Source organism: Ziziphus jujuba, chromosome 12 (assembly GCF_031755915.1).
Source record: "Ziziphus jujuba cultivar Dongzao chromosome 12, ASM3175591v1".
Lineage (NCBI taxonomy): Eukaryota > Viridiplantae > Streptophyta > Magnoliopsida > Rosales > Rhamnaceae > Ziziphus > Ziziphus jujuba.
In genome coordinates, this window is record NC_083390.1 from 23,390,795 (window position 1) to 23,418,381 (window position 27,587).

General features: G+C 31.3%; 3 protein-coding genes and 1 non-coding gene across 7 annotated transcripts; 1 reads left to right on the plus strand and 3 right to left on the minus strand.

The window, feature by feature from the left end:
- Nucleotides 1–2,054: 2,054 nt before the first annotated feature.
- On the minus strand, nt 2,055–3,814 carry LOC107429601 (tropinone reductase homolog At2g29290). Its single transcript, XM_016040314.4, has 4 exons — nt 3,572–3,814; nt 3,250–3,457; nt 2,734–2,950; nt 2,055–2,574 (listed from the first exon to the last, which is right to left on the minus strand). The coding sequence occupies exons 1-4, from the start codon at nt 3,658–3,660 to the stop codon at nt 2,219–2,221; spliced, it is 870 nt and encodes a 289-aa protein (XP_015895800.1). The 5' UTR covers nt 3,661–3,814; the 3' UTR covers nt 2,055–2,218.
- TRNAG-UCC (transfer RNA glycine (anticodon UCC)) lies at nt 3,102–3,173 on the plus strand. Its single transcript has one exon. It is a non-coding gene; the product is annotated as a tRNA-Gly (tRNA).
- A 4,241-nt stretch (nt 3,815–8,055) lies between the features above and the next one.
- Nucleotides 8,056–21,241, minus strand: LOC107429632 (uncharacterized). Of its 4 annotated transcripts, none has more exons than XM_016040349.4 (25): nt 21,032–21,241; nt 20,044–20,648; nt 19,822–19,946; nt 19,639–19,733; nt 19,307–19,537; nt 18,528–18,618; nt 17,702–17,753; nt 17,024–17,089; nt 15,623–15,777; nt 15,088–15,158; nt 14,475–14,669; nt 14,300–14,338; nt 14,084–14,191; nt 13,005–13,094; nt 12,743–12,818; nt 12,364–12,460; nt 12,164–12,233; nt 11,897–12,073; nt 11,595–11,717; nt 10,528–10,611; nt 9,932–10,116; nt 9,577–9,715; nt 9,439–9,498; nt 8,675–8,746; nt 8,056–8,497 (listed from the first exon to the last, which is right to left on the minus strand). In XM_016040349.4, exons 2-25 carry the CDS (start codon nt 20,616–20,618, stop codon nt 8,390–8,392), a joined length of 3,084 nt encoding a protein of 1,027 aa, XP_015895835.2. In that variant the 5' UTR covers nt 20,619–20,648; nt 21,032–21,241; the 3' UTR covers nt 8,056–8,389. The 4 variants fall into 4 exon arrangements, with proteins under 4 accessions (XP_015895835.2, XP_015895834.3, XP_015895836.3 ...); XM_016040348.4 differs by having other exon boundaries at nt 14,084–14,206; XM_016040350.4 differs by lacking the exon at nt 17,024–17,089 and having other exon boundaries at nt 14,084–14,206.
- A 1,051-nt stretch (nt 21,242–22,292) lies between these two features.
- On the minus strand, nt 22,293–26,931 carry LOC107429628 (glutamine synthetase nodule isozyme). Its single transcript, XM_016040334.4, has 13 exons — nt 26,655–26,931; nt 26,429–26,468; nt 26,158–26,261; nt 25,959–26,007; nt 25,683–25,789; nt 24,113–24,200; nt 23,825–23,953; nt 23,640–23,714; nt 23,443–23,496; nt 23,309–23,346; nt 23,005–23,164; nt 22,821–22,881; nt 22,293–22,674 (listed from the first exon to the last, which is right to left on the minus strand). The coding sequence occupies exons 1-13, from the start codon at nt 26,726–26,728 to the stop codon at nt 22,583–22,585; spliced, it is 1,071 nt and encodes a 356-aa protein (XP_015895820.3). The 5' UTR covers nt 26,729–26,931; the 3' UTR covers nt 22,293–22,582.
- Nucleotides 26,932–27,587: the final 656 nt, after the last annotated feature.

Sequence of the window (27,587 nt, forward strand, 5' to 3'; positions counted from 1 at the left end):
TTAATGAGCTCTATACAAAGCTAATATGATGGTGGGCAATATAAAAGTAAAATCAGAATGAGTCAGGCAAAAATATAGGATAAATTTCAACACATTTTCTCTTTTGCCCAATATTGTCCACATACTAATAATGCAGCCCATAATTAGACAAAAAAAAACACCAGAAAAAAAAATTATACATCTATTACAAATAAATAATGGGTTGTTGAATATGTCTGTTTTCTTGGTACGGTAAGGGTACATATATATGGACAAGTTCTTTATAATAGCAAACAGAGAAATAACTGAAGAGTGATTGTTAGGAATTCTGTTCGGATGCATCTCTTACCATATAATAGCCTTTGTTGTATTCGTTATTCTTATACTGTGTTAGGTTCTATATAGGAAATAGCAAAGGAAAAAGAAAAGAAAAGAAAGGGACAAAAGAAACGTGCAAGTGGAGAAGCAATTTGAAGCACGAAAAAAAATAAAAAGAACTTTTGTAATTGCCCTTCTTTTTTTTTTTTTTTTTTCTCTTTTTGAAAAGCCCTTTTTTTATGTAACGTTTGGTTGTTAGGTAATATATATATATATATATATATGAATAAGGAAATCTGTTAACTTTATGATATATATATATATATATATATATATATATATATGTATATATGTTATAGATTTTTTTTTTTTCTTAAATGCATGAGTGATGGGCGACTCATGAATAGATAAATTTGTCCTTGTTTTTTTTTTTTTGTGGTAAATAAATTTGTCCTTGTTTAACTCTTCTCTATGTGTGGAGAGGAATAGATAGCCCACTATAGTAGTATCTTATTTTTGTATATATAAGTTGGTGGTCATTTCCCACCTCTTGTACTATACGCATTGTATGTGAGCAACCAAATCTCCAGCGAAATTCAACGTGTTAGACGATCTGCCGAGAAATACAAACAAAATACATAAAGGAAAGCTCTATCACTAGCTACAACATTGAAATGTTTGTTCCTTTTTTTTTTTTTTTTTTTTTTTTTTTTTGGGGGTTGAAAGGAGTTGAACGTGTTTATATATATATATTCACGGCATAGAGACACTTAGCGTGTGCATGGTTTTTCAACCACACATTGTTAACGGATGGATAATGTTAGGTCAATTTTACAGTTTATTACACATATTTTTTCAAGATAAATTGGTAGCCACTCCGCACCTTATAATTATATGGGCCATCTTAAAGCATCCAGATATATCAATATATCAATTATTAAACTCTGTTATAACTTTCGTCAGTAAAAATATCCGAAGTGCCATTTAGCTGAACGGCCACTAAAATTCGATTATATGTAAAGCCATTCAAATATATATATATATATATATATAAAGATGTAAAGCTAGTATGTAAATTCATTGTTTCTCATTTAGATTCAAGTTTGTATCAAACTTCTAGAGAAGTTTATGTGATGAGATCAAAACATGAAAATCATAAGATATGGATAGTTAACTATGAATCAATTTTAATTAAATAATTGCCAAACGCATATAGAATATGGTGAGAGTCAAACTGTCTATGTATGATGTCATATATTATATTATATTATATATACAGTTAGATATGTCAACGTTATCGATAAAAGTGGAAAATCAAGTTAAACACGTAAAACAATATAGTAACATCATATTGCAAAACATAATCTAAGTTAGAATTCCAATGTAAATATCGTTCATAAGCACAATTTGTTCCTGCCACATCGACACTTCAAACATATAATTAATAAAATTATCATGAATAAATAAGCTGACACATAAACCCAAATGAAGTTACATCCTCCATTCTGAAGCCACATATATATTAGGTTGTCTAGTTTAAAACCAACAACCATCTCTACTTCTTTCCTATCCATTAATACATAGACATATAGTTTTAATCTCCTAGAAACTATCACTAGGGTCGATTAACTATAATTCTAATTAATTTTTATGTTTCTAGACCTTTTTTTTTTTTATTTGGGAATACTGTAAGTCTATATATATATATATATATATATGTAAAATCAAACATATGGATTGTACCTTATTACACCCCAAAACAAAAATCAGTACAATATATATATATATAAAATCAAACATATGGATTGTACCTTATTACACTCCAAAATAAAAATCAGTACAATATTTATTTAACTACAATCCAATATAATCTAATTCAACATATATTTCTAATATGGTACTGACAAATTTATACTATAATTTAGAAACCGCTGACAGTGAATCCTCCATCAACACTAATAACTTGTCCATTAACGTAAGAAGCAGCAGGAAGGCAAAGGAATGCCACCAGCGAAGAAACTTCGTTAGCCTCGGCGAGGCGGCTGATAGGATTTCTCATTATAAGTGGAAAATAACGACGGATAGAGTCAACCAATTTCAAAATGTGAGATTGTGATAAAAATTTTAAAAACCGAAAAATATTAAGGATTAGGGTTTTGACACCGTCTACAGGTTTTAAGATCCCATTATTAACAGCCCATGGTGCTACTGCATTTGTTCGAATAGAGTCTTTTGCCCATTCGCATGCCAAATTTCTCGTAAGTTGATTGATTGCTCCTATATATATACACAAAACATAGAATTATATAAAAATGTATACAAAGATGTTTTTTTTTTTTTTTTTTAATGGGTTTGAATCAAGAGGTGCCAGAATTTTTTTTTTCTTTTTATTTTTTTTTACTAAATAATAAATATGAAAGAAGTACTAGTACTTGCCTTTGGATGCTGCATAAATACTAACTTTGGGCAAAGCAATGAGACCAGAAATGGAGGAAACAAAAACAATACTTGCAGATCCTGAAGCTTTCAAGAGAGGGTGAGCAAGTTGGCATAGGTGGTAAGGAGATTCAACATTGAGTGTCATTATTGATGAGAAATCTTCAAGTGTGTGATCTTTTGCATCTTTAAGCGTAACTTTTGCAACATTGTTTACCTGAGGCAGCACAAATTGTTTATTAATTCCTTACCAAACACTTTTTTTTTATTTTGCCCAATTGAGGAAAATAAAACTCTTTACTGGGAAAATTCGATATATGATAAATTTTATTGTCCAACTATTTAAGAACCAAAGCTTGGCCCATCAAGCGTTTGTAGTCCAACGGTTAGGATAATTGCCTTCCAAGCAATAGACCCGGGTTCGACTCCCGGAAAACGCAGATTCTGAGTTTTGTTAACATTTATCCTTTTTATTCACCCTCAAAAAAAAAAAAAGAATAAATAAATGAAACTTACAAGGATATTGAGCTTGCCATGAAAAATAGAAGAGACAGTGTTTATGAGTTGCTCCCTTTGGGTGGCAAAAGTAAGGTCACAAAGTGAGGCAGTGACTTGATAGCCTTTACTCTCCCATTCTGGTAGCCTCTCATCGATTTCCTTTTGGCTCAAAGAACATGTATGTATGGTTGCCCCAAGTCCTGCTAGCTCTTCTACAATCGCATATCTGAACAACAAGATTCAAATACAATACTTGTTAACATGCAGGTAGAGAAAAATGGAATGAAGAAAGAAAAAAAAAATTATGCTATACTTTATAATATAATTAGTAATTACTAACCCAATACCACTTGTTCCACCAGTGACTAGGGCAGTCATACCCTTGAGAGACCACCGTTCATGTTGAAAACTTGGCTCTGTTTTTTCCATTTTTCTTCGTTTTTACAATTCAGACTTGCTTTCACCAAATTAATTAACCGGCAAATTTTGGATAAACAGAGACAAGGAATTTATGGATGACTTCAGGCTATGAAGGTGTTTATATATTTAAGAGTTTGGATATGTATGTATGTTTGTGTGTGTGTCCCTCTCACTATATATATATGGCCATAGGGAACTTTGCATGAGTAGTGATCCAACTATCTTATTTTACTACGGCATCTAGTAATTGATACTCTTTATTGGTTATCCAACTAGCTTATTTAATTATGGCATCTAGTAATTGATACTCTTTATTGGTTTTTACTTAGATATAGTGGTTTTGGATATATAATAAAGTTCAAAAATAAACTTACTTAATCTATAGACAATCTACGTGTAGAGATAGTTTAGTGGCAAAATTTTTACATTCCAATATTCATATTAGGTAGGTTTGGCAAAATCTCACACTATACGATAACACGATACGAACCCACACGGTAATTTACGGATTTGGGTTGACGATATCATGTCGGATTCATATCAGTGTCACCTAATAAGGCCCAATAAATTAGCGGGTTTTAAACAGGTGAAACATGATAAACCCATTAGACCCATTAAAAAATGATATTTTGATAATTACATAAGTTTTATAATATTAAAATTATTTAATTTATTGTTAAACATGTATTAATTTAATTTTTTTAAGTTTAATTTTTAAAAAATCTAAAAATAAACAAGAATTTTTGTAATTTTTTTTAAAAATTATTATTTTATTATTTCAAAACTAAGTGAAATTCAAATCTTCAAATTTGTATTTATCATTAATGAGTTAACAGATTGGGTGACACAATAATTTACTGAATGGGTTCAAGTTTATCTATTTTCACACGAAAACTTAACAGGTCTAATTTGGATTAACTTAATTCTATACGAACACGACACAACACGACACGTTACTAGGCCTAATATTAGGTGGAAAACTGAACCAAGAATTCTCTTTTTTTATCATCAATCGAATCATTGTTCGAGACCTAGGAGTCTGTTTTATCATCAATCCAATCACTGTTTACATTTTTTCTTTTTCTTATCAATGAATAGATCTTTTTACTTGTATGACTTAGATGTTTCTTATTTCTCCAAAAAACGGTTCAATTAATGGGATTTGGTATGATACTTACGAAATCGACGATATCAATAAGAATATGCTATTTTTATGTCTCTAAATATCCTCAAATGATTATTATTTTAAAGGAAAAAAAATATAGATATATATATATATATAGATATTATTCTGTGCATATTGAAAAGCTAAAAACTAATAATAATAATAATAATATTTTCAAATATTTTACATCCAATTGATGTTCTTGTAATATTGAGAAAATATAGGAAAGATTGGAGTAATTTCTCCAATAATAGATATAAAAGAGAGAGAAAAAAAAAAGAAGTATTGAAAAAGAGGACATATAAGAAAGTAACTAGCATTTATTCACAAATTAGAACGATGCTTTAAAAGAGGTGGGGGCAATTTATTTAGTTGGGGGTTAAACGGTTAGAAGTTCAATCAATTAAAATCAAGATAACAGTATCTCCAATAATTTTGTGAATTGTTAATTATTTTCTTTATTAATTTTAGAAAAATAGACATTAATTTTTTTATTTTTTTAAAAAAAACTCTGTTAAATGGTTTTTTTTTTTTTGTCTAAAACTTTTTTAGGCATTGTAAAAGGATACATATACTTTTAAAGGATTTATTAGATAGCGACTCAGCGAAATAATACTTATAAATAATATAATATTTTATTTAGAAAAAATTATATAGATATATCATTATTATAATATTTATGTTTTAGAAGGAAATACGAGATATACATTATTAATTAACTAAGATTTACATAAAATCATTAAAAATTCAATATTTATTAAGTAAACATTCAAAATAGATAGACTCCGAATTCTTCCAAGCTTTGTGCTGTATGGCGATACTCAAAATGCTTTAAAGTAAACTAAATGTACGTCCAAAAAATAAAATTAAAAAAGATAGAAATCTATAACCTACAATAAAAGAGAATTTATAAATTCTTCCATTAAATTTTCAGCTACATAGTTTAGACTTTGTATATCCTTAACAATGAATCTAATCAAGAACACATTTTTGAGATAGCATAAAATCTTCAATTTTTCCTTTTTGGGTTTTTTCATTTTTCATATCCTGATAGTTGTTTTTTAAGATACATTTTAGTACAACAAGAAACAAAATAAAATAACACAAATACAAAAATTAATAGATAATATTGGAAAAATAGATCCTGAATTATGGTAAAATAAAAACAAAGAAGCACATTGGGAAAACTTGTAGAAGCATTTAAACAAAATTATAAATCACACAGCTATAGAGAAGATGAGGGTTTTTTCTTCTTATATTTCTTTTAATAAAAGAAAATTTCTCAAAAAGTTATTAGTTTTAGTCTTCACCTAATTAAATTTAAATAAAATATCTATTTTCTTACTTTTCATAAAATAACATATAAATATATTTTTATTAATTAATTTTATATATGTATTATTATATAGGTTGCCTTAATCATATTCAACCATAATTTATTGTGATATGGGTTTCAAAAATAATAATAATAAGTCTTATTAATTAATATGCTATATTTTTTAAAATATGAATATATATATATATAATATTTATATTCTTTTTGAATCATTTTATCGTAAAATTTTATGCCCATTAATTTTAACAAAAATAAATTTTTTCAGAAAACTTTTTAAATAAAAAAAATTATATATCTAACCTATAATATATATCTATGGTTATGGTATCCTAAAATTATAGGGCTATATCTATGATTATAGTTATGGTATCCTATAATTATGGGGTTATATCGATGGTTATGTTACCCCCTATAATTATAGGGCTATATCTATGATTATAGTTATGGTATCCTATAATTATGGGGTTATATCTATGGTTATGTTACCCCAATAGACACAAAAAGTAGGTGGTTTCTTTCCTGTGCTTGCTCTTTTTTCTCTCTTTGATCTCTTTCTTTTTCTCTTTCTCTCACACAGACAGTACAAGCAGGAAAGCATCAGGCCAAGAGCCGAAGTAAAAGGAGAGGACAATTTTGCATGGTTTCCATAGGTGTTGCATAAGAGGATCACACACGTAAAGAATAAAGCAGAAAAAAGCAACTAAACCGAGTAAACTAATGATCCGAAGCTCTCTCTTATTTTGTATTTGTGTTCGATATGCATGCATGAAATCCAATTCCCATATAAGCATCTTTTCTATTAATGCTCATTGACATTTAACCATTTTTCATGTACTTTGTAACTTTTTTCCATTTGTTGAATTAGTCTTGGGATCCTACAAATTGAGGCCAGCTAATTACACGAATTACTGTTAGAATTATACATTTCCTGACGATTAAGAAAATGACCTCATTGATGTAATTAAAAATAAACAAAAACCATTTACAATTAAATGACCTGTTCGTATAGAAAGATTATCACTCCATTAACCTCACCTGACCATGTTTCATTATTTTGAGGAAAAAAACAAAAACAAAACAATAAATAAATAACCTAACCACGAAATTTATGAAGGGGGCTGGATTGGCAAGCTGAGATCGACTCATAAAGTTTCCTGAATTGCTCACTCCTCTCCAAACCCGGTTTGGTCAGTGTTGAGTTCTACACCTTCTTATTTAACTCCATTGCATTAATATCTCCTTTATAGTAACCATCACGCCACTCCAAGAGCTTGCAAAGCAGTACAAAAATAAATGCTATTGAAGGTTTAAACCATTAGCAATAAGTATGTGATTAAGTTGCCGAAGTAGATGACGTTCAGCAATTTGAGAGGATTGAATACAATTAATTTTCTTTTTTGCTTTTTTGAAAGCAATAAAATCAATCATTGGAAAACTCCAAAGGTTAATTTGGCTCTCCGCTGCCAAAAATCCTATATACACAAGATAGGATGTATGAATGACGTGGAAACAGAGACCATTCATCATTGGACACTTAAATAAACATTAACGCCACGATTACAGCTTCCAAAAGCTACGCCCTTACAAAAGTAAAATCCTCTTGTACGTTGTCTGGTACGTTCTCTTAATTGAAAATCACTTCTATTACCTGCCCCCACCCAAAAATAAAAAAGATCTCCATCCTTCTGCGTGTTTATGTAACATATCAAAATAACTCTGCCGTCCTCATTAAAATCACTTTTGTTCAAATTAAACCAAAAGACAAACTATCAAGGAAAGCTACCCACTTTAACAGACATTGGTGCTACCGGATACAATGTATACGCATGCAATCTACTCTTCACTTGAACAGGAAAAAGGGAAAAAAAAAAAATATATATATATATATAAATAAATAAAGAAAAAAGAAAAATAGTTTTATCTTTTCTATTAATTGATGGAACTTTGAGGCCTTTCAAGATTAATAACTACTACAACAAAATTTAAACAGACCATTTAAATGCTAAACTACTAATATACAAGAACGACGGTGGAAATGAAAAACAAAACAAAAATGAATACCATAGATTACATTGCTAGGGCTTTCTCATCCGATCAAAAAGGATGAAAATTAGAGTTTTTTTTTTTTTTTTCCCCCTCTTATACAATATTCTATTATAGAACCCTAACTTGGGAACTTTTTTTTTTTTTTTTATTCCCTGAAGAATAAATTAATATATAACATGTTAAGATCAGTTTCAAAAGCCGAATGGTGATTTTTGCCTGCTTCCACCTTCTCCGTATTGTTCATTCCATTTCCTTAATTCATTCATACTTGTGGCATCATAGGCAACCGACGGCCCAACCTAACACACGAAAATAAAAGATAAAAAATGAAATTTAGATATTTCAGTAATTACACTCTCTCGTTTTCCACAACAAAATAATAAATAAATAAATAATGGAAAAACAAAAAAACGTAAAAAGTAGAGTCAGGAAATAAAAATAAACATGATTGAAGAATAATAGAGAGAATTCCCCACCTTGGATTTTGACTTAATAAAATCATCCAGATTGAGTGGCCTCAAGCCTGGAGACGCATCATTTTTGCTTCCCTGTAAAACAAAGTAGCCAGATTATAATAAGAAATAAAAAATATAAGCAGTGAAAAGTAGATAATGACACAATAATACTATGTGATAAACAAGATTCGAGTAAACATCCACAAAAAAGCAGCTTCTTAAACCAAAGCCAAGATATAGAAATTCCATGTGGTAGAAGACATGTCATTTGTTTTGGGAGGTAGGGGAGTGGCTTTACTGACAAGGCACCAATAGCTAAAAACGTTGAGCGTTACAATTTTACACTTTTGCTCTCTTAAGCAATCCCATCATCTTCAGATAACTTTTGAAAAGTTATTCATAAAACCAAAGAAAGAACTATCATGATTCCCTCCACCCTTCCAAACAAAAAACAAAAAGTAAACCCATTTTAGGCAAATTTTCATGCCTATGGAAATACAAAAAACCAGATTGAATATTAATTAGTTAGTCCAGTTTTATCCAATGTCAAAAAGTGGAATCAGGGGAAGCGGGCATGGGTTGACAAACTTTGTAGGTGGTTGGAGTCAAACTAATCCTCTACTAACCTTAATATATTTATAGTTGCTATAAAGTGAACATGATAAAGTAACAAAAAGAAAAGACAGTCAAATAGAACATCGCTTGTCAGGGAACTTTTAGGGAGCAAATTTTGCATGGACTTCAAGAACATATTAAAAAAGCCTAAGAAGTGCATAGGCATTTACCTTCCTTTCTTCCTCTAAAAGTTCTTGTACAGGTCTATAAGCAGCAGCAATACATAAGTTCTGCAACACAAAAACATAAATATTTCTGAATGAGATATAAATAACTCACGCTTCAAACGTACAATATTAGCAACATACCTTCAAGTCACTGCCAGAGTACCCCTCAGTTGCATGAGCAAGTTTGTCAAACTCAAAACCAGGCCCTAAATTCTCTTGTGCAAGAAATATTCTCAAAATCTTCATACGATTTTCGGCATCTGGTAAGTCTACATATATCCTACACCAATTCAAAGATATAATAATTTATCATATTTCCTGTGGTTTATTGATTCCATGTTCTGTCCCCTAACACCAAGGTCCATGCTACATTACATCTCTTAGCAGATGAAATAGGTCTAGCTCATGTTTAGAACCCAGATTGCGCTACCCACAAATGTTGAAACAACAAAAAATATATATACTAGGAAGTCTAGAGTCTAAAAAGAAATCAGACCTTCTCGGTAAGCGACGAATAACAGCATCATCAAGGTCAAAGGGTCGATTTGTAGCACCAAGGATAAGGATTCGTTGGCTATCTTTTGACCTCAATCCATCCCAAGCTGCCATAAACTCATTTCTCATTCTTCTAGTTGCTTCATGCTCAAAAGAACCACCACGAGCACCAAGCAAACTGTCAACCTATGATATAAAAAGCCAACTTTGAGCAGTGGAAACCAAAGTAGGAAGAAAACACTACAAATGAATAAAATAAAATGAAAGGAAGAAAACAATAAAACTAAATAAAGTAAAATGAAAAATTAAAAGCAAAAAATGTTCCTTGTCATTGCCATTACAAATAAATTGGCAAGTTTAAACTTAGTTTTGGTTCAAGTAATAAGGCAATGGACAGGATCTAGAAAAAGGATCAAACATTAAATCAGAACATTAATAAGTAATATAGCAGGATGACCATCTTTACTATTTAACATACAGAAATAAGGTAACCAATTTCATAGTTTCCAAAACATAGAATGAAAAAGGGATCAATACATAACAGGCGAGCTGCTTTATCATAAAACAAAATTATTTCTCCCAAAGAAAATTACTCACCTCATCAACAAATATAATGACTGGAGCAAGCTTGCTGGCAAAGGAGAAGAGAGCTTTAGTAAGCTTTTCAGCATCGCCGAACCACTGTATTAATAGCATTGCAAAGACATAAATACATTCTCCAATCTTAGTAAAACAACTTATCGACAGATTAATGAAGCTAAAAAATATATTGTTAATTGTATAGAATAAAACCAGTATCCAGTTTGGTCAACATGGTACTGCTTCTGACTTTTTGAAAAACTAACTGCCATAATCCAATGGTCATGTGACAAATTTCAATTTGAAATTAAAATATATACGTTATCAAGAAACCAAAATCTGGCCTCCTTGGCCTCCTTGAGAGAGAATAATTTAAAGGTACCAAACACATTAAAATACTCTATATAACATGACAAGAAAGAACAAACTTAGCAAGGATAAAAGTTTTTAATCATCAAAATCCATTTCCACATGCACCAAGTGCACTAAAATAACATGTAATGTAAACTAAGCTGGCTAGGAAGCCAATAAGCTAATTAGTTCACAACCCATTCTTGGCGTCTGATGTTGATTCCCCATCTATATCAACCAGTTGGAGTGAAAGGAACTATATTAATTCTCAAGATCATAAGTTCTTCTTTGAAGAAAATAATGCATTTCTCTTTGTTATGGGATTCAGTTTAAGATGATTCTGAAGGGAATTCTAGAATCTCTATTTTAGGAATTGGAAAGGTGTTATTTGACTGACCATGATTCTTGACATGTTGCATAGTTTAATTAGTTTAGCCTGTCAGAATAATATAAAGACTTCAAGTACCCTTTCATCACTTGAATTCTTTTCAATAAAACTTATGTTGTCAAGTATATATGTACGCATGTATATACATGACATTATGAGACAAACAAGCATCCAATTTAGGCAACAGGCTTTTTGTTTTTGCTAAAACATTCTGTGATAAAATAGCATCCAACACAAAATTAAGTCATGCAGCACATGGAAGAACTGGAATATGGAATAATAAAGTGGAACGGGTTTTTCACAAGGACACAAGAAGCACAGATTTCTTGACCACGAAAATGAATACCTTCGATGTAAGTGCTGAACCAGTTATGCTGATAAAGTTTGCCCCAGCTTCTGTAGCAAGTGCCTTGGCAAGAAGGGTCTTCCCAGTTCCAGGAGGCCCAAAAAGTAGTATTCCTTTGCAAGGCTGATCAAAGATGCACATAATTACAGCCCCAAATTTATTATTTAAAAAAAATAAAAAATAAAAAATAAAAAATAAAAAGGAAAAAATAACCATAAAACAATTAAAATCTATCAATAACCATAAAACAATAAAAATCTATCTTATATCAACTGAAAGCCATTAAAGGATAAAGTTGATACCCGCAACAAATTTCCACGAGAAAAAAGCTCGGGCCTCCTCATTGGAAGAATGACAAGTTCATTTAATGCATTTTTCACATCCTCAAGAGCACCTATGTCATCAAACTTGACACCAATTTCACCAGGAGGCACGACTGCTGAAATAAAGTTGGTCTCATATTCGTCCTTGGCAAGGTTCTGTCAACGATTTTATATGTTAAAATGTGAACCAAGATGCAGAAGTACACATATTTCTATATCAAATTGTAGACTAGTTAAGAAACATGCCTTCAAATTCTGTGAGGGCTTACGAGATATAGCTTCTTGCTCCTTCAACCTCAAAATTGCAATCTCAAGGCTTTACACAAAAAACTAGTCTAGTCAACGTCAAAATGATATGAAACATTACTATACGACATAAAAAACATAAAACGCGTACTTTTCACAAGGAACATATAATCTTTCCCTAACATAAACATAAAACGCACCTTTCACGAGGAATATATAGTCTATCTCCTTTTATAGAGGGAAGCAGGCAGGTTGACAAGTAATGATTTTTAGCCCAGCCAACAACTTTCTCAGCTTCTGCAAAAACAAAAATAAAACAAGAAGAACATCAACACAACAGAACAACATAAAATTAGTTGATGATTGCTCATATAAATGGTTCTTCAATAACATAATAACTTAGGCAACTGTAATCTAACTGCAAGGTTAGAATCCTAGATGTCAAGATCATGAAAGCCTACCATACAACCAGATTTTGTTACAACGATATAACAATTTTTCTTAAGAGGTTAAAATACTGCCTAATTGAAATTTGTATAAAGTTTAATCATTAAATCTGTGTTCCCTCCAAGTCCTTACTCTGTTTTGTTAAGAGCACACCATCAGTGTCTACATGCAGTAAGTCCATGCATGACAGTTCATGTTCTTCAAGAACCTGCAATAGAGAAAAGTAGCAATAATTACGACAATTGAAAGAGATATATTGGCACATAGAACCCCTTTTTTTACTATAAGTGATAGATATACCTTTAACATTAAACCAATTAAGACTCCAGTATATTAACACATGATATTCCCCCTTGCAGCTTATTTCTCCTTAGCATTGGAAGCTAAGACATACCTTATGTAATTCATTTAGATTGCTCCTTGATATGATAATTTTCCTGTCTTCCTCAACCTGCTTATTGAAAGTTTGAAGGAGATCCTCTTCCTGCAAAACTCAGGATGTTCAAATGTAGGTTGAAAAAGAGAGTTTGAAAATAGGAAAGTAAATATAAGTAAAACTTTACTCTGAAAAAGAGAGTTTGAAAATAGGAAAAGTAAATATAAGTAAAACTTTACTCTGAAAAATGAAAAACCAATTATTTATCTAGGCTAAAACTGACTTCATCTAAAACATCATTTTCAGATCAAAGATATTCCCTCCTCAAATCACTAAAACATAAATACAAAACTATATTAGTTCTCACAATCTAGAGCCAGTACTCAAAGAAACAATGATTTAAGAACTATATTGTATTCCCACTTCTTTGAAAAAACTTTTGTAGGAAAGGTTAAATTCCAACTAATCAATTATTCCAAATGTATAGAATACAATCATATTGAATAGGGTTAAACAAGATGCAGATTTAAACAGAAATTTTTTTTTTTTTTCCTTCTTTTTCTTTTTGGCAGGAGGATCAGAAGATTCTAAAGGTCTGCTACTCACAAAATTAACTCCTAAATTACAAAGATTACCCTCATGCTAAATACATAAACAATATGCTTCAAGCCTAAAAGCCCACCCATATCAATTGTAGACAACCCAATTACTTTTACGCCAACACCACCTTAATGAGTTTTAAGAAGGTTTAACTTTCACTTGACAAAAAAATTTACAAAATAAATCAGTAATCCTGTCTGAACATCACCAGAACAATTCTCTTACCCAGTAGGAAACCTATTCCAGTAAGCCTACAATGAGGCTCATCACAAGTGCACAAACAAAGGGTTCAAATCAAATAATAATGAGCTTGCAACCACTCCTCAAGAAGGCTGGACCCACAGTTTGACTAACAATTCTACAGAGCATCTAGTAGTTTAGAAGTTGGGAACCACCCAAGGAAAGGAGACTACAAATAATAAAAAACTATGGAAAAACTAGCATGACATGTTAGAAAGAATCTTTACAGAGGATTTAAGCGATAGCAAAACCTTTACCTTAGGAGGATATATACTCAAAACATTAGTAAAGAGCTTATATATTTGGTTATCATCTGATCTCTTTGTTGCCTTCAGACCCTCAGTAAGACGCCTCAAAGATAGAGGCTGCGCAAAGTTAAACTAAAACAAAATCAGTTAATGATAAACATGAAACGATAGCCAAAAAATAGCATATCTAAAACTGCATTATGCATTAAGAATAGAAATTGTTACCAGTTTGGCAAGACGACCAAAGTTTGGAAGTATCATTGTCTGCCAAAAATATTTGGAAGTAAAAAAGTCAGCCAAGGACTTTAAATATAAGAAAAAGAAAATTAAATGCATTCAATAAAAATTCGAAACTATGTCTATAGACTTTCAAAATAGACATCAAATTTTAGAAGCTTACAAATTTCTCTTTCTCCTTCGACCCAGATTCAACTTTGTTTTGACCACAAATCAGAACAACAGGACCAGACAACTGGTTAAAAATTTCTTCCACCTTACAGACAAACTCCTTCCGATTTGACTTGGGAACTGCCCTAGACAACCATTGAGAAGAGTCTGGAAAATATACAATAAGAGGTTGCAAGGCATGTAATACCTGCAAGTAAAGTAAATGCATATGTAAAGCATCTAGAAGCCAGACTGCCAAAAAATGAGTATTCCTGTTACCACTCTCTATTCTCTTAAATTGATACACAAAGTCAGGCCCACCTCTTATATAGCCAAGCTTAATTGGAACAATGGTAACTTAACATGATATAAGAGCCTAATTGTTTATCCACTTTTGCATTTGAATCCTCCTAAAAGCTATTTTAAATCATTTGTTGAGCTGCCCATGTAAAAAGCGTACTGTCTTTCTTGTTATCGGACAAGCCTACATGTAAGAGTGAGTGCAATAGTCTTTTGCTATTTTATTAAGAAGATATTTATGAAAAATCTTGTTCTCTTAGACCCATTGGTATAAATATGTGATGAAGGACTTTTTACAGGAATTTGAAATCATTGAAGGATTATACCTCACACAAAGCTTCCATTGCAATATAACAATCTTCAGTCTGGGCATCATGATCAAGCTCAATGTCCTTAACTGCATGTGAAGGAAACTTTTCATTCCTTATTTTAAACAATTAAGATAAACAATAACCACGCTTGAGGCTCTGATAATAAATTAAAATTTTCATTCCTTATTTTAACAAATCCAGACACATCAAAATGGAACAGAAAACAAACCAGATATAACCTTACAAACTAAAGGATATTATTTCCCTACAAAATTACAGTTTAAAAGACATTTTTTAAGAGAAAGTAAATGCATTTCCTCTGTTCATACAAAGAAGTTTCAAAGATGCAACATAAGAAACCAGAGACAATAACAAGCTTTGACATTCCCTTTAAAACAGAATTCTTTGTAGTGTAAAATGATAAAAAGCATTTCTGGTCAGAGTGATAATCAACGGAAGTTCATTAGAGCCAATAAGGCCAATAAGGTAAATTCCAAATGTCCATGGAAAGGAAATACGAAATGCTACTTCTTTAATCAAGGAAATGTACCAGGTATCCAATAAACTGGTGGTTGTGCAGGTTGCTCTGATTCTTTCTCTCCCTTTTTCACTTCATTTTCTTTATTATCATTAATATCCAAAATAACAGCAACACGATCTCCATTCACTTCATATACCACCCCACGTTGGCCATTTGACAAAGCCCTACAATGATGTTCGCATTCTGTTAGAAAAAAAATGTATGAACTATGAAGATTGTTCCTTAAATAGTAAAAATCCGTGAGACTTAACCAGTGTTATAACTTTAGTTGAACAGACTAAACAGGACCAAGACACATCCATAGACCATGCTTCTCTATCTAGAATTCTAATAGCTGGGTCTTTCAGCATTGTTGTTGTGGAAATCTGAGTGAGAATATCCAAGATGTTCCTATACTAAATCTCATCATTAGGTTATAGTCCCATATCACACACAGTTTACGTAAGTTGCAAGTGACTGTGGCACATTGATATTAACACCTATCATTCTAACAACCATATATTGGTTATAATGCTTTGCAGATTATGGATAAAGATGTTGGTATCAATGGAAATTTCTATGGTATGGATGTATAGAATAGTTGACCGAAACATCAAATACTCAATAAAATAATTACCTAATAAACCTTCAGTAAAATAATTTATAAAAGATAAACCTATGAGATATATTGTAAATATTTCACACCCAAATGATAAGCATGACCAAAGAAACTTCAGACAATGAAACAAATGCAAAAGCGTCTTAAAGTTACTGAATAATCAATTTGACAAAGCCATCATATCAAAAAGTCCTAAACATGTATATAGCATTGAAAGTTGTCATAAATATGAAATTTTTTTTTAACTTAGGGTAACTATTTAATACATTGTTTTTTTTTTTTTTTTTTTGGGGGGGGGGGGGGGGGGGGGGGCTATTTTTCAGTACAAATATTTATCTGTTCAAATGAACATTTATTATCTTCCTTTTTAGTTTTTTTTTTTTTTCTCTCTAATAATTTTTTTAGTTTATTTATTGGCATTCCTCTACTTCTATTTGCACTAATTTTAAATAATTTTTAAAAGAAAAAAGACATCATTAATTTCAGCTTGATTTGTTTAAAAGCCCATAACAATAATAAAACATATGCACTTCCTAAAAGATCAAACTAGCTATTTAAAGGAAAAGGTCAACTGAAAGAACCACTAACACCCTTTATGAGATCCAAAAAATTGAATAAATCCATAAACCAAGAAATTTCAAATTACAAGTTGTTGGGTAAAAACTATGGAAGAAAGAAGAATCTAATGATCCTAGAAAGGAAAGGAGCACCAACAACAGAAATAGTATTTTAAGAGAATCCAAAGAGTACGAGGAGGACATTCAAGACTTTCTTCTTTCTTCCCTCTATATTGGGACGACTTACCAACCCACCTGCCACGAATAATGGTATAAGCATTTGTTGGACCCTCAGATGTTGATATCTTCCCCAATATGATCCTGTATTGCATTATGTCAATGTCAGGTGAGGGTGAAGTCAGTCACCAGGGGACGAGATCATACTAAAGGGTTTAAAAGACAGACCATAGCTAAGACTTCCAGGCTGAATGGTTATAAGTTTTCATCAAATTCAAAGTTCAGGTGTTCCATAGCCAAATTCCACGTATTCAATATGAATACTTTGGCTTCATACCATGAGAAGGCAATGGAGAGTTAACAAAATGCTAACATATCTGGAAGAATAGATATCTATTGTGGTGTGTCCTATTTAAAACTCAAACCTTTTAAATCCATGTACTTGAAACAAAAACTTTTAGTATAATCTTTAAATAATGTTACCTATATAACATACACTGGTATTTTATGTAATTTGTCCCTCAGACAAAATACAGAGGATGAATGTACCCAAGCCCACTAACTAAATCAATTAGAGGCATAGGATTTCTTTTTGAAAGATAAAATATTCCAAATAAGGGAGTACATTCTTGGATTTGCATTATAATTATGCATAAGTTTTTCCATACTATAAAAGCAACCAGTTTTCTTTTCCTAATGGACTGCAACATCTTAGAATCCAATGTCTATTTCAATTATAAGGTAAGCGAATATTACCTGTTATCTGCTTCAATATGCACAGAAGACCCAATATATTTTACCCGATCACCTGGAACATTATGGAAAAGCAATAAAATTATCAATGGAAATATTCTTTTGCTAAGCTAGAGACACTACAAATCATTCACTTAATAAACAATACATGAAGGTGGAATTATTCTTTTGAGTTGAGACCAACAAATTGAGTAGTTGAGAAAAAGCATAGGAGTATGAAAGAGTTTTTTTTCAGCTGGCGTCCTTTTTTAACACATTGAGCTGCATGAACAAATACATATATATATATAGTATTTCTATGGTGCAGATGCACTTCATGCAACATTTTGTGTGAAGAGTACAAAAAAAAAAAAAAAAACAAAAAACAAAAAGCAACATGTTGCGTGACACTTTGCGTAAAGTACATCCACAAGTTTCACACCATAGAATTATATATATATATATATATATATATATATATGGAGCATAACAGCAAGTAAAGCATGTCAGTAGCAGAAAGAGATCTGGCACAGTAGCCTGTAGTCAAATTTCTCATTATTTAGAATTTACTTAAATCATAAATCTTAAATTTGCATGATTTATTCAACTTTTCTGATTATAAAACCTAAACCACAAGGCAGATTAAAAGCAACATCTAAAATAAACACTACGGGAACAAGCTGCTCAGTCAAAGTGGCGCAAGTCCCAACAAAAAACTCAGGGCTACACGTTTATAACAAGGAAAAAAATGACAAACAGATATATCTAAAATAAAAATTCATACCAAATGATAAGCACATGCAAAATATGCAAATCGTAATATGGGAAAAGCAGGCATGGAAATATTTACCTTTCTTCAGCGGCCGTGGGGATTTATCAGTAGATTCAGCAGCCTTGACATTTGAGGACTCAGGTGAACTATCGGATTCTCCAGAGACTCTCTGTAGCAGATGTACTCACATAATCATAAAACGTATCATAGTTCACACTTTGTGCTAACTGCTTAAGAAACCTCCTAACATAATCACATAAACAAAAGAGGACCAGCAGAAGTAAATCAAGTAATTAATTTTCTCAAGTTAAAACAAAAGCATGGTAAACAGAAGCTCAGATGCAATACATTTAAGCTCCTCTCTATACTCTCGTTGATTCCAACTTATTTTCTCTTTATTTGTCAAAAATCCTCATTTTCAATGGGAAGGCTAGAAAATATGCCTTTTCATAACTTTACAATGTCCACTAGCATAAATGCTTAGAAGTAGTGATGCACATAAGACTAAGCCTTTTTCATATCCATGCACTTTCTTTCTTGATTATTGACCTCTTATAAATAAATCATATCAAAAAGCATTACAAACGAGGAATCTTTCACAACTAGCAGTCTAAATTTCTAAGTTCATATGAGACCAACCAGATACATAAAATACATCTCCCACATAGATGTGAAAAACTAAATATTAAAACCCTATGCCATGACCAATATTTTAAGCAATAGACAACTAGGAACTTAAATGATTGTTTATTTTTCCATTTGAGTAATAAATACAACTACTTTCTCAACTCACCGAGTACTCTTCTTGAGAGGCAAAATCAAAAAAGAAAAAGGGTGAGGATTAAATAAAACCATACCTTTTCAAACTCTTCAAGGTTGCAGGGAACAAGTTTCCTAAGGGCTGCTTCAGCAGTTGCCTGCACATCAACTTCATCATTATCACTACAATCCGATCTTGCATCATTACCGCTGGTCCATTCTTCTTCATTACTTGCATCATTTTCTTCATCAATTTCTGACTCCGTCTCCTCCCCAGACTCTGTTCTATCATCATCTGATTCACCCTCTTGGCAATCATCACTAAAATCCTACCCAATTTGTAAATATAAAATATAAATTATTCTACTTGTTCCATCCACTAGGAAAAAATTCTTAACCAGAGGACAACTTAAGATTGTCCAAATCTTACATAAGGAGCAAGAATGCTGCTGTCAAGCACCAGCAGAGGGACTTGTAGATCTCGTGCAAGTGCTTTAACTAATCTCTCCCGGTAAAGCTCAGTTCCTGTAATGGTGTCATCATTCATATAAGCAAACTAAATACTGTTCCCAAGGAAACAATTCGAAATACACAGTTTGGATTGACATACAACCTGGAGCACTCTGAAGAAGAATCCGCCCACTTGAAGAATTCAAGCGAGCACCATAAGTAGCAGCGAACCTTTTATGTTTCAAGTGGGAAGCGGCACATTCGATCAAAAGATTTTTGGAGTGTTCACTGCAAGAGAGAATAATTCATGTTAACTTAAATAACAGAAAAACATAATAACTCAAGACTAAGGAATGATATGAGACACCAGTAGGCACTAAATTACTTAATGTAGTAAGGAAACGTGTCCCATGAGACAGTAATCTTCTCCCATGGAACAACTTTTTGTAAGAACTCATTTTTGAACTTATCACGTCTGGTCAAAAAGGGTGACTCTTTCTTTCTTGTCTCAATGGAAAGCTTCTCATTAATAAGCCATTCTTTCTGATCCTGTTCTCCGAGTCGAGCATGCGCATCAATCCTGATATCTTCCTTACCCTTTTCATGCCAATTCTTTCCTTTATCAAGAGTAACCCCATCTTTAAGAGGTACATGCTTATCGTCACTTGCATTTCTTCCGTCGCCACCCTCTGAACTATAAAATCGTAACTGACTAGTCTTCAAACATGTGCTAGGTTTCACATCCAAATAGGTACATGCAGTAGCAACACCCCTTGACGAAAATGAATAAAATAAATGCCTTCTGATCAAACTACCATGTAAGGGTTTATTTCCTGCAACTACTTTATGAGTCAAAGATCGAGGAGAACCATGATAGAAGCAATCTGGCCTTGTCAAATACTTTGATAGATAGAAACCTCCCCAAGCCTGATTTCTACACTTTATTCTCCTTGCATACATTGTGACTTATTATTCCAAATTCTCAGAGTCCTGAAAATTATGCTTCCATTATTAGTCTTAACTCTGGATATGCAAATTAACTAAAACTCGGAAAAAAAAAAAAAGGTCAAAAAAGCAATTAAGCTGTGCATGAATAGCAAAGGAATTGTTTCAACCGCTACCAATATCCAAAACTAAATGGTGAAAAAACTAAACTAAACAAAACTCCCCGGCAAGGAAGAAATATAACGCAAAGTCATAAATGTTTCAGTTTTCCATCTTACTTTCTCAGCAGCCAAACATAACAAAACCAAAGTTATATATCAAAAACATTCAAAAAAGAAAAAAAGAAAAAGAAAGAATTGAAACTTTTAGTCCATTTTGGATTACTCAATGGCAATAAGAGAGATAGAGAGAGAGAGAATGATGCATACCAAGTTTTAGTGGGCAACTTCAAACCCTAGATTGCTTACAGGCCATAAAAGAAAAATAGCGAGAGAGAGAGACAGAGAGAGGCGGAAAACAAGGATAATGAACGAAGCTCCGAGACTACCGTATTATTGAGTAGAAATAAAATAAAAGAAAAGCGCAGAGAGAGAGAGAGAGAGATAAGATCCGGCAGAGACAGTCCCAGTTTTAAGCACTTTTCCGTAGGTTTTGTTTTCTTCAAGCTTCTAGTTTGGTTCCTCCAAACGTTTGGGCTTGGCTTGGCCCATGTCAGGGTGTGGAAAAATAGAATTTTTTTAAAGTAAATTTTAAAAATTTTATTAGTTGAATAATTATGTGAGAAAAAAAAAATTAACATCTTAAGAAATAAAATTAAATATCAATACGATAGACAAACTGTTCTTTTAAAAAAAAAAAATTAATAATAAACTGTTTTTGTATGAAATAGATTTCCACTTTTCCTAGAAATTATTGAAATTCATTAGAAATTTGGATTGGACACATGGGATTTCAGGTGAACACAGTTGAAATTATTTTCAGCTCCTTTTTTTTTTTTTCGCTACTAAGGAAAAACAAAACGTGTTATCATGTTTTGTTTTTAATTACAAGAGTTAAGAGTTGTATCTCGGTTTTACTCCAAGGCAAATTTTTATTATTATTTTTTTCTTTTTTTTCTCTTTTTTTTTTTTTTTTTTTTTTTGGTTGTTGGTGGGGGAGGAAGATCAATCATCTAAAGCAGATTACTAATACTTTTAGAATACAAAACTGCCAACTCACAAATTTTATTTATGTCTAACACATATGTGACATCCACAACAATGCGTTTAAGGAGTTCGTACTTCTTGAAGTATAAACTATTTTTCTCAACCCCAGATATTTGTGTTTTGGTTATTGATATTTACATTTATGCATGTTGATTCATGGACTATATATTCATATGGACAACTCTGTGGCAAAAGCCACCGTTTTCAAATACAAAGGTTAAAAATTCGAATCCCCATTTGATACCAACTAGTAAAAAGAAGAAGATGATAAAAACCATGAGGCTGAATTTGATGATGGAATCAAATTCATAAACACCATTAGCTTCTATACATCTACAATATGATTAAAAACACAGTGGAAAAATGACAGGAAGTGACTGGTTTTGAATGTAACTCTTTTTAAGTTGTACCTCTCTATTGGAGATATAAATACACTTTTAAAACTGAGCTGTAAAGAAAAGCATACACTAAAAAACCAACAAGGTCATAAACGCTTTTCTTATTTAAAAATAATGAAGTTGTTATAAACAAAACAATCGACAATACATTCCACTAAAGCATAATAATATTTAGTTCAAAATCCAACCAACCAATCTGAGTAGCAAGTGTACACATGCGTAAAGTACAACCATAAAGAAAGTAGGAAAGATACATAGGAGAGTTATTTTATATCAGTTAAAAATTAATCAAATTGCTTTCTTCTTCCTCTCCCTTGGATCAATCAAGCAATTTCCAAACTTGTTTTTTTTTTTTTTCTTTTTTTTTGTGGGTCCTCTATGGTTTCCAGATAATGGTGGTTTCAGCAATCAAAGAAGTGACAACATATGGATCCATATTTGATGCTGGCCTTCTGTCTTCAAAGTAACCTGCCATGCCATTACAACACACACCAAAAACAATAACAAATATTAACAACACCAACATCAATATCATTATGTTATCATCATCAAATTTTGAACTCGGGATAATTACTCGAGAAAATTATTGAAAAATGACTTGGAGAAATTGTTACCTTTTCCGGCCTTTTCGGTATCACGGCCAACACGAACAGAGGCTCCACGATTAGCAACACCCTGTAATTTACATTTTAACAGTGTCAAAAAGTAGGAGAAAATTTCTTTTTCAAGAACTGAAATTAAAAAATAATAACGAAATAAATAAATAAAATAAGAATCGTATATATATATGGAAATTACCCAACAAAAGGTGTTGATATCAGCAGTTTCATGGCGACCGGTCAATCTCCTCTCATTGCCTTCACCATAAGCAGCAATGTGTTCCTTGTGACGCAAACTCAATTTATCAATTGCCTTCTTTATCACTTCATAACCACCATCACTTCTCATTGACTTGGTGCTAAGCAGACAAACCAAACCAAATCAAAACGACATAAAAGAATTAATTTTTCAAAATATATAAAGGTTAATTTAAGAAGAAATTAAGCACAAAGAAAGTTCATGTTTAACCAAAAATAAGTGACTATATTAATTTATAATATACCTGTAGTTGGTGTGAGCACCAGCACCATTCCAGTCACCCTGATAAGAAATTAATGTATAAAAAGAAAGTGAGAAACTGTATAATGAATTTTATTTAGGAAAAAAAATAATGGAAAAAAAAGGGACTTATAAGACCTGGATTGGTTTTGGATCAAAAGTAAGAACAACTCCTGCAATTTCTGTAATCCTCTGCCAATATATATATAAAGCAAATCAGCGTATATATACATATATATTTATACACACATATATAAATCATACATAATTTATATAAAATAGACATGAGGAATATATATATATATATATATACATATAAGCAGAACTATTTGTACCTCAAGAATGTAACGAGCAACCCACAATTGATCCCCGGCAGCAATACCCACAGCGGGGCCAACTTGAAATTCCCACTATTAGTTTCCAAACCAGCATGTATATATAAAAAAGGTTAATGCCTGATTTTGGTTTCATTTTCCATTCCTCTATAATTTTCTTAGTTACCAAACAAAAATATATATACCTGGCCAGGCATAACTTCACCATTGATTCCACTGATGTTAATTCCGGCATAGAGGCAGGCTTTGTAATGTGCGTCCACTATATCACGACCAAATGACTTGTCTGCTCCTGCGCCGCAGTAGTACGGTCCCTACATTTTAATTTAACACAAAAAAATTCCACCAAATTTTCATTGGCATGGCAATTGGAAACCATATATTATTTCATTAATTAATGGTGACTAACTATCACCATTATTAATGACAATTTGTACATACTAATTTAGACAAATTAAGATGTAGATATGAACCTGAGGACCAGGGTAACCACCAACTGGCCACCCAATAGGCCATTTAACATCCTTCTGAAGAAGGGTGTATTCTTGTTCAATCCCATACCTGATGTCAAACAGGTTCAAATTGTTAATAATAAATATATATATATATATATATATATATATATATATATATATATATATGTATATAAAAATATGTGTATATATATATATATGTTCATTATTCTTGCACATATATTAATCATTCAGCATTATATGGTAGAGTTATATATACCGAAATATTATAAAACAAGAACTATATTTTGTTGAACATATTATAAGATCAAATCAAGTTCACTGGTAAATAAAAACCAAGTAAATAGAAAAGCTATTATAATATATCTCCTGGTGGCAAGAATTAGTATGTTAGACTGACAGTCTGAACTGAGCAATATCAGATAAAATTCTTAAGATGCTTCATTGTTAAAGTCAACTTCAGTTTTTTATTTTTTTTTTAAAGGAAATATATAAATTGAAATAATAATTTAAATGACTAACACAAGTGGAGGTAGGTAGGTGGCTTAGTTCTTTATCAACAAAAAAGGTAGGTGGCTTAGTTGCTGAATTATGTCAGCTATAGCTACTTTTGAGTGACCCTTTTGCCAACCCCTAATTGTTTATATGTAGATCCACTTTGACAATTGTTTATATATAGATATATTCTGACACCTAGGTTCCAATAATTCATGCTTTGCAAACAAATTGATGGTTATACTACCAAAAACAAATAATTAATAAGGTTCATACATTCTGATATTCATATCCACATCATTACACTATTGGATCTTAAGAGGATTATCTCAACTCTAAACTTATTATTTTAACTATATATATATATATAATTAAGTTGATTATTGAATATATGCACCTAAATATGAAATCTAATTAGACAACCAATTACCAAAATCAACATTATATGTTATTTGACCATTTCAAAGTTCTAAATTCGCATTAAAAAAATAAAAATAAAAATAATAATTAAAAAAAAATCTCATTAGAGAACATTAAAAAAATAAAAATAAAAATAATAATTAAAAAAAAAAATTCTCATTAGAGAACCACATAAAAGATTTCCCAGCCTCGAAACTACCTAACCTAAGTTGCCTAACCGCCCATCATGATGCTTCTCACCAACCCAAACCTCAAGTTGAAGATTTCAAATATATTCTCAGAATAATAACAATAATTAATGTTTTTTTATTGAAAAAAAAAAAAAAAAAAGGGGTGGAATTATTTTCCTTATCAAGGAAACGTGAAAATGACATTGTTATCATTTTCCACACTGGACCCCTAGAAAATGACAGACCACCTTAAAATAATCAAACATCTAGTAGTGGCATATTTGACCCGTCAAATTATATATGTAGCTTAATGGAACAATGCATTATTTGTCAAAAAAATAAAAAGGAACAATGTCATTTAGGGTATGGGAATTCGAATTCGAATTCACCAACATTGTCCCAAAAAATAGTGACTTTCACCAAAAATTAATATATATATATATATACATAGAAATTAAATTTAGAAGAAGAGTATGAATGTGTACCAAGGCTCCTCAGCAACAACATCACGATGATTGAAAATCTTGGCAGCATTGTACCTCTTGTTGGTAGGTATTGGTTCACCTGCTGGTGTGTAGGTGTCGCATATAACCTGTTTTTGTTTTCAGAATCTGACCATATTACCCCTCTTGACTTTTCCAATATACAGAACCAAATAATAAACATTTACCAATAATAAATACGGTCACGGATAAAATGGACAAATCACGTTCTACATCGCAAAAGGAAAAGACTTTTTTGTTTTTTTTTTGACTTTTTACCAGGATGTTGTTTCCTCTTCTGAATGGATCCTTAAACACAGCTTGTGGGCTGGAATCATTCAAATAGATTTTTAATCAATATTTACAGATTCGGATCAAATATTGGAATCAATAACAACGCTTTTAAAAATCAGGGCCGTTCATCAATCCATGATGAGCAAGTGGAGCAAGAAAAATAGGATGGGTATCAGACACATACTACAAGATTACTTCACTGTCCTCTCCGGGAGCTTGGTCTGTACTTGAACCATCATAGTTCCATCTGGGTAGTCTTGCTGGGTCTGTAACTGGTCCTGGTAGTGTCTGTAATTATTCATAATAACCAACCAAAAAAAAAAAAAGAAAAAAAAGAAAATACATGGATTTAATTAGATAGAGAAAAAAAAAAAAGCTCAAAACTTGAAAACCCCATTTGATAATTCTCAGCCAAAAACCAAAAACAGAGAAAACAGAGAAAAATATTAGCCTACTCTTGCTTTACTTCTGATGTCTAAACCAGATCCACCAATCCTGAAAGAAAGAAAAATAATATATAGTAAAGCAAACTGGGTTTGTCAACTTTGAAAAGGAACATATATACAGAGAAAATACCATATATATATATAGAAAAAATTATCTAGCAGGCAAAAAATTGCAATAAATATAATTCACCAATTATATGTAATTGGATAACAAAATAAAAACAAAAAGTAATACCAAATATACTCGGCGATGATCTTATCGGTGGTTTCAGAGAGATTAAGATTGATGAGATCAGAGAGGAGAGACATGGCTGCCTTTTTTTTTTTTTCTTTTTTTCTTTTTTTTTTATTGAGAGCAAAGAAAGAAAGAGAGAAGAGAAAAAGACAGGAAAAATAACGAGTATAGTGTCAATTTGTATGCGTGGTGTGTTTATAAGCAAGAAAAAGCTAAAAAGTTAACAAGAAAAACAGCTCATTAACAATAAAAGAGGGAGGAATTGGGAAACAATGGAGGAAAAGTAAATTAGTGGTAGGAAAGTTCCAAGTATATAACAAATAAATATCCAATATCTATAATTGGATACGGAATCTCCAATGTGTATTATTGGAATTTCTCGGCCATTATCTCTCTCATCTTTCTTGTTGTTTTAGATTCCATTGCATTATCATCTATATTTTCTTATTATTTATTTTACCCATATTATTTTTTATTCACTATTTTCCCATTTAAATAACAATTTTTTTTAATTCACCTCATTTTGATAATTTATTTTTCTTGTTTTTATTCTTTTCGTTAGAATCAATATCTTGGATTTTGGATTTTAAATATTTAAAGCTACATGGAAAGCACACGGTAATGAACTATTCATAGGAATTCTAAAATGTAGAAGTCAGAAGTCAACCACAAGAGAAGACTTAGATTGTAACTTTCTCACCAACTCCGAAACAACGTACAATTTTTTTTTTTTTTGTTTTCTTGAATACATAATATATATATATATATATATTGTTATTTAATTTAAATTTAATTTTTTTATATTTTTTGTTATTTAATTTAAATTTAATTTTTTTATAATTTTCACTTATTTATCTTACATAAGAATTTGATTGTAGCTGATTCAAGGGAAAAAAAAAAAAAAAAAAAAGGGAGAGCACAGAAAAAGTGTTT

What these genes read in the sequence shown, in the direction of transcription:
- LOC107429601 (XM_016040314.4), bottom strand. Translation starts at nt 3,660, where the DNA reads ATGGAAAAAACAGAGCCAAGTTTTCAACATGAACGGTGGTCTCTCAAG. An exon ending in GGTGGAACAAGTGGTATTGG is followed by an intron (nt 3,458 to 3,571) that starts GTTAGTAATTAC and finishes CTTGTTGTTCAG; the next exon opens with ATATGCGATTGTAGAAGAGC. An exon ending in ATGGCAAGCTCAATATCCTT is followed by an intron (nt 2,951 to 3,249) that starts GTAAGTTTCATT and finishes GTGCTGCCTCAG; the next exon opens with GTAAACAATGTTGCAAAAGT.
- LOC107429632 (XM_016040348.4), bottom strand. Translation starts at nt 20,618, where the DNA reads ATGTATGCAAGGAGAATAAAGTGTAGAAATCAGGCTTGGGGAGGTTTC. An exon ending in ACGTTTCCTTACTACATTAA is followed by an intron (nt 19,947 to 20,043) that starts GTAATTTAGTGC and finishes TCTCTCTTGCAG; the next exon opens with TGAACACTCCAAAAATCTTT. An exon ending in CAATGGAAGCTTTGTGTGAG is followed by an intron (nt 14,670 to 15,087) that starts GTATAATCCTTC and finishes CTTTACTTGCAG; the next exon opens with GTATTACATGCCTTGCAACC.
- LOC107429628 (XM_016040334.4), bottom strand. Translation starts at nt 26,728, where the DNA reads ATGTCTCTCCTCTCTGATCTCATCAATCTTAATCTCTCTGAAACCACC. An exon ending in ACATCAGAAGTAAAGCAAGA is followed by an intron (nt 26,262 to 26,428) that starts GTAGGCTAATAT and finishes GAATAATTACAG; the next exon opens with ACACTACCAGGACCAGTTAC. An exon ending in GTTGTTGCTGAGGAGCCTTG is followed by an intron (nt 24,201 to 25,682) that starts GTACACATTCAT and finishes GTTTGACATCAG; the next exon opens with GTATGGGATTGAACAAGAAT.